General features: G+C 46.0%; 1 protein-coding gene across 4 annotated transcripts in view; it reads right to left on the reverse strand.

Moving 5' to 3' along the window:
- Positions 1 to 1,123, reverse strand: part of FKBP1B (FKBP prolyl isomerase 1B) — a 45,078-nt gene extending 43,955 nt beyond the window's left edge. The window contains exon 1 of one of the 4 annotated variants that reach the window (XM_005485092.4): positions 366 to 588. In XM_005485092.4, coding sequence (XP_005485149.1) covers positions 366 to 402 — 37 coding nt within the window. In that variant the 5' untranslated portion in view covers positions 403 to 588. Of the gene's footprint in view, positions 1 to 365 lie in introns of all 4 variants that reach the window. The other 3 variants (XM_005485091.4, XM_074538025.1, XM_074538024.1) reach the window with 3 other exon arrangements.
- Positions 1,124 to 6,909: the final 5,786 nt, after the last annotated feature.

Below are 6,909 nucleotides of genomic sequence, written 5' to 3' on the forward strand. Positions count from 1 at the left end.
CCGGGAGGCGGCGGTGCCTCGCCGGGGGATGCTGGCACGAACGGGCGGCAGCCCCGGCGAGGCCGGGCTCGCCACCGGGGAAAGTTTGGGCTCTCCGCCGGGCGCCGACCCCGGGCTCCGCGCTCGGGCCGCGCAGCTGTCAGCGGATGCCACAGAAACCCCGGTCCCCGCCGCCGCCGCGACCCCGGGCGGCCGCTGGCCGCGCTCCGCCTCGCCCCACGGGGTTCGTGCCCGCGGAGCTGCGGGGGCGGCCGTGCCTCCCTCTGCCCCGCCGCCTTCCCGCTCTGCCGCCGGCGGCTCCCCGCTCCCCGAGCCCCCGGTGCCCGGCCCCGCGCCGCAGGGCTGCTCCCCGCACGGCCTCGTACCGTCTCCCGGAGAGATGGTCTCGATCTCCACCCCCATGGCGGCACCGGCGCGACTCAGCCCCGCTCGGCGGCGCGGCCGGACCCCCAGTGCGGGCAGTGCCCCTGGGCAGGGCCGCCCCGCTGCCCGTCAGCGCCCGCAGCCAATGCGGGGCAGGGGCGGGGAGCACGGGCAGGGGAGGGGAGGGGTCCGCCCGCCCCGCTCCGAGCGCCCCGGGGGCCGCGGGGACCAGGGGAGCCTTGCGGAGGAGGTGTCCCCCGCCGGCATCGCTCCCGCAGGCGCGGCCGTGCGGGGCATGCTGCTGCCATCCCCCGGGCAGGGCTCGCTGTAGCGATGGTGCTCGGCGGAGCGCTCCTGCGGGGGTCTCGCCGGCCTTTGCCCCCCGTGTGCCCGTGCGGAGCCCGAGCGGTGGAGGGCTTGGGGCGTGTGCGGGAGCGGGGGTACCGGGGGTGATGCTGCAGGCGCGCCGGACACACATGGAAACCAAGAGCCGCGCTTCAGACCGTCCAGACAGCAGGACGCGGCTGAGTGCGAGCGGAGGGTCGGCATTTCCCGTCACAAAGAGCCATGGAGGAAGGCATCCGTGCTCGCACATTACGTGTGCACACTGAAGGGAATGTCCCCCCGATTCTGCTGGTGAGCGCCAGCATCAGGGCAGTGGTACCCACCGCTGGTGACTGACCCCACACTGCAGCAGCCGCGGCGGCAGGTCTCCAGCAGGCTGGCAGTGACCTTGAGTTTCAGCGCAAAACAGTTTTTAAGTTCTTGTTCATACCCATGTTTTAAATTGGAAAATCTATTTATGTTTGGTGTTCCCGTGATGTGAGATTGCATATTCAACCTTGCTACAACTACTTCTGTGGAGTGCACCTGAAATAGACAATTTCCTCATGCACTTACAGTGTATTTGAATCTCGGGAGTTTCCACTGCCTCTAAAGGAATAGTTCTGTTTGCAGTTCTGTGTTTTCTGAGTTAAAAATAAAAATGGAACCACAACATCATCAGTTTCTCAACTGAAAGAGCTGTCTGTAGCCATCTAATTCCAACCTGCACTTCTCTGACATTACTTCTTCAATATTTTTATCTGTTACAAGCTGGATTCTCTTCAGGCAAAAAGATCTTCCTCTAAATGGACAGTTGTCAGGATGACTGAACTGAGGAATTACTGTGCTGGTTTGTAGCTGTGATAATGTGGCCCTCACATGCATGCTCTGAGCTACACTGACATCTCCACACAGCTTTTCACATTACTCTCATCAGACTGTTCCTTCACCTGGCTGCTCGATTCTATCTATCTTTCCTCGTGGGTCAGATACTCTGAAATACCAGGGCTGGCTGCCTGAAGTTCCCCAAAAATGGGCAAGTGAGGAAAATCATGAGCTCACACAAATTCAGAAGCAGTAATGAGGCTTGAACATGGATTCCTTTCACCTGCCTCCCATTCTAGTGAATTCTGCATCTTAGGTAGCATGTACAGAATGAGCAGGCACTTACTGCAGTTTACAGAGGAGGTCTGTAACAGTGGAAATTCTGAAAAGGGATTCTCTTCCATTGCCAGTGTCAGAGTGTCATTTGATTTCTGATCAGTAGAAAGATACTAAAAATGCATTTGAAAAATAGGAAAATGCCAGGTAGGAGGCAAGTGGCACAGAAGCATTAAGAACACATGAACATTGCTAATTCCAGAGGTGCCTCTGAGTCACTACAAAGCAAAAAGGACAGCACAAGAAAAGCTGAGTGCATAAGCGGAGTTATAAAGGGAAATTCTAGGTACATGGTGTCCTATTCGCCCTCTTGACTTTACTAGAAAGGACTGCTTTTATCCAGGCTCCAGGTAGATGTCTGTGTCCTCTCAGATGATCAGAGAATCAGAAGGCATAAATCCAATGAACAAAAGCAAATGATTCTTTACTGGGTTCACTTTAGCTTTTATAATTACATGTTTCCTTTGATCAGGCCACACATCTCTCCATGATGGGAGAGAAGCTGTTCTCGAGTTGTGTCTTGTGACAGGAGATTGGACCTAATCACATAATAGACGTAGTTCAGACAGGATCACAGAATATCTGCTGCAAGTGTCATCATAAGTAACAGGCCTTAAAGGCAGACCACAGAATCCTCAGGCAGACTGACAATCATCATAAAAGAGCAAAGACCACCAACAGCAAAATTCAGAAGGCACAAAATGGGATTAGGAGGGACCAAGCTGTGACCTAAATCAAACATGTTGTATCTACAACCATCCTATCCCATGGCCTCTTGCCCCATGGTGAGACTAATTGCTTCGTTTGGGCATGAGGCTAATTAGATCCCCCACACTCATATTCCCAAGATTATGGAAAGAAAGGTAAGGCAAATTTCCAAGACAGAAAATAAGGATCTGTAGAGAGCATATCAAAGTTGTTGGATGAATATGTTAAAAAATCTTTGACACCACACATATTGAACCAAAAATAATGTTATTTTTCCCCTCACAGTATTCACTGGAGGCATCGAGATCCTTAAATATGTGTTAACAAGTCTGCAGCACATGAAGATCTTGGAAGAGTAGACTGAAACAAGGAATGCCCACATCTTCAGAAAAGGCTCTGAAGTACAAGATGAAGTGGTTTTAAACTGGCATGAATTGGAAGGGAAACAGAAAGGACAAAGGGACTAAGAGGGAAAGTTCATGACCAAGGAAATGGCTAAAACCAGATTATCAAAGCAGACTAGATTAGTGTATTAAGAATGCTCTTTGAAAGTCATTGCATGTCATCCACCTCCATCACCTTTGAGATCCAGAGTATCTGTATAAAAACACGTATCAAGGGCAAAGTCCAGTGGTCTCTCTCTCCAAAGCTCTGTAGAGATCATGTTCCTGAAGAGTTGTTTACCACAAGACCTTCCCATAGCATGTTTTCCTATTCTGGCACCAGAAAGACTGGGCTAGAAAAGTGGGGGGTTCTCTTGACACTCGTTCCCAAATGTTTTGATGGAACCACATGACTCCAACATCTAAGATTACTCCGTGGTCACAAAGAGGCCAATTTGCCACAATCATTATGAGAAAAATCCAAAACCTCAAAGTTTAGCAGATGAATATCCATCCCATTTTCTTTAGTTCAAACCCCTATAGCCAGCACTGTTTACAAAATATTTGTGCATTTCCACTTTTAGGAAGACAAACAAATTTTCAAGTTTTCAAATTTTTTAGGGTGTTTTAACTTAGTTCATAGTTCCTATATTGTGAAATCCCATTCTTCATTGTTTTGAAATCTACAAAGGTTCTACAAATCATGTGTAATAGATTCCATATGCACACAAAGAACACCCCTGGAAGGCAAAGCACTAAATTTCCCAAAAATGGAGAGCACAAATTCTGCAAATGTAAAAATTCAAGGAGGCCACAAAACGCCCCCAACAATACACATTTTCCTCACCAGCATCCAGAGCCAGCATTACTTTGAAATCTGACCAGTGTGATGTGAACAGTGAAAACAAACTAAAAATGTGTTACTAATACTGACCTTTCCATCCAGTGAACCAACATGTGCAACCAAGTAATTTTAATCCCAAAGTGTACAGGTCATGCAAAATCAGCACCTCCCTGGAAAAAATCCTGACCAAAATAAACAGCAGCCTGCAGAGCTCAGCAGGTCGTGTCACTGCGAATGTTCCTGTGCACATGAGCATTGACAAAAGAGAGTCACCCAGAATCCCTGATTCCTCTCAAAGCACATGCTTAGGGTAAGTGTGACAGCACAACCACAGTGACAGCCATGTGATTAACAGATTAAACCCAAAAACCTCCTTGTGCCTGTCTCACTTCTCACCACTGCTGGTTACCACAGGTCTGCAGCACAGTCACCTCCTCCCAACTGATACTTGTTCCAAATGCCCCAAAACAGAATAAAATTTCCTCCTGAAGCAATCCTTATCTCCCTCTTGGAACTCCTTATCCACATCTGTATCTATTGACTCTTCTTGCAGCTGTAGCTCTGAGTGCAAAACTGCAGCTGGATTTTTTTTCAGTAGCACTAAAACTGCCTTGAAAGCCACCACCTCTCTCACCAAGATCTTCCCAACTCAGATATTCACATATTCTCTCTCACTTTTATGTGAGTCATTACAAAGGTGTTAGACCTGATCTTCAAAGCCTTTTACAGGACCAGGTGAGGTAACCTCAGGTATGCACAGGGAAGACTCCAGCTCAGAGTCAAGGAATTGGTAGCTTGTGTTCTGGAATGGAGGCAAAAATTCCACAAGCCCAGGATCTTAATAATGGAGCTTGCTTCCAGAAGAGATTAATGCAATTTAACACTTCCAAACCCACATGAGTTTCAACAGATTCATGGTCTCTCAGACTTGTCTCCCCAGTACAAGAACATACTGGAGCAAGCCCAAGCATTCCAATGTTGTTAGTGGTTGGAGAGCGCGGAGAGGGGAGCTGGGTTTGTTCAGCCCGTGGAAGACAGAAGGAAGAAGGATCTCAGTTACTGTCTACTACTACCTAGTGGGTGGAGAGGATGGTGTCACACCCTGCTCAGAGATGACCAACAAAAGGACAAGAAGCAATGGACACAAGTCATAGCAAGGGAAATCCTGACTATATATAGATTTTAAAATCTTCACAAGATCAGTTATTAAACAAAGCCTTAAGGAACCAGAAAAAACTGATGTCAGCCCTGTTCCAAGCAAGAAATTGGACCATGTGGCCTCCAAAGATCCCTTCCCCTAAACTGGTGTATGAGTCTGTAATATTTTTCATGCAACATGGAGAAGGAAATTAAAAAATGGCAGTGAGGTTAACCACAATTCCAACATTAACTGCATGATCCTAAATCACCTTGGATCTGTTTGCAATGCATAATGCTCCAAAGTGGCTAATACACTAGCTAGCACCTCAGATGCAATATAAATATGAAATTGCAGCATCCATCCAGACTAATTAGCACACATGCAGATTGCTGCAGTGATATTGCTTCACTGCCTACTCTTTTGAAGGCAGCTGGCTGAATTGAAGATATGTTCTGAATTGCTCTGTGTCTCAGTATTTAATTCATATAAGAAGAATGATCATTCTACCTCGTTTAGATTCCAAATACTTCAGGGGAAAAGATCCTCTTTTATCACAAATAAAAGAGGGCAAGACACACCTTAGGGCAAGTAGCAGAGCCTAAACTCAGGGTCATGCTGTGCGGTCTCACAAATAAAATTTCCAATAATAACAATATCTTAAGAAGACGATCCAAGAGGATTTGATTTTCTCTTCCACCCAATATTTCATAGCAAAAAATTGATTAAAAATGTAAGTAAATGTATCTTTCAAATTGTGGAAGAGTACTGGAATTACATATATTGCATCTATTCTGTAAACTAATTATTCTGGCTCTGTCATTTCCTTGCCATGGAAGTTACAGAAAGACGTCAGTGACTTTGAGAAACTTTGTATTTGCAGGCCAACACATTTGCTGCTTTCTTCAGTAAAACTATTTCCCTATAATTTTGGTATTTATTCTGCTCAGTGGAGAAATGTCACTGGCAAGACACATTGGAAGCAGTTCAAACAACAGGAGAAAACCAAACAAGCTGCAAATATTAGCTACAAGCTTTTGATTAGTCTTTCTAAGATTTTGGAAAATGTAACTGTGGAAATGAAATTAACTGGTGTTCTCAATCCTCCAGATAAATGAATCAAGGGAGTTGGCTAATGGACTCAGAAAATTAAGGTTGTATTTGTTTTCCTTCATTCTGTGTGTGCAATTATAACACTATTTAATGAGTTTGTGCTTCTAGAACCTCCTGACCAAAATGATCTGAAGTCATAACTAAAAGTTCAGCAGCCAGAGAGGCGGATTGTAACATACCAAGGCAGCTACAAGTAGCAGAGCACAGAAAGATTGTAAAAAGTTGGGGTTTTTTCTGTGTGATACTCCAGGGACAGCTTTAATTCCAGGTAAGTGTCAACAGATCAGTGACAGCCACTAAAAATCTCAGAGTTTTTACATTCATCTCTAGGAGAAACACAAACACTAATCTCTCTGGTATTCAGCCCCCCATCAGGGTTGATCCAGCATTTGGCCTTTAGCTCTCCTAGAGAAAGACAAGGTTGAATCAGCCGTTTTAGATTGTCCACCTATGGTGGCTGAATCCTGGAGAACAAGCATTTAGGCTTAAACTGACCAAATGGAAACATTTTTAATCCTTCCTACTAGGAAAGCAGGAAAAAGTACTTTTAAATTTCATTTTCCATTACATTTGAAGGCCTTATCTAAGATAAAAAAGAGGGCCAAAACAGACCCATCACAGCCTTTCAGTAAAAATGTAGACCCCACCGGACCTTCAGTACAATTCTAGCTAAAGCTTCTGCTATCTTAAGGGCTGTGGATTAAAAATATCATCCAGTATAGCTCAGTTTCAGCCTACACAGACAGTTACAGGTGAACTACTTAAACAAGCAGGTGGATAGCAGCACAATGTTGCCACTGTTTCATTTTAATTAGCAGGTTTGTGTTAGAACACATTCACCAATATTTTTGTCTATATCAGGGAAATAGGGAGAT

The sequence above is a fragment of the Zonotrichia albicollis genome, chromosome 3, assembly GCF_047830755.1.
Source record: "Zonotrichia albicollis isolate bZonAlb1 chromosome 3, bZonAlb1.hap1, whole genome shotgun sequence".
Taxonomy (NCBI): Eukaryota; Metazoa; Chordata; class Aves; order Passeriformes; family Passerellidae; genus Zonotrichia; species Zonotrichia albicollis.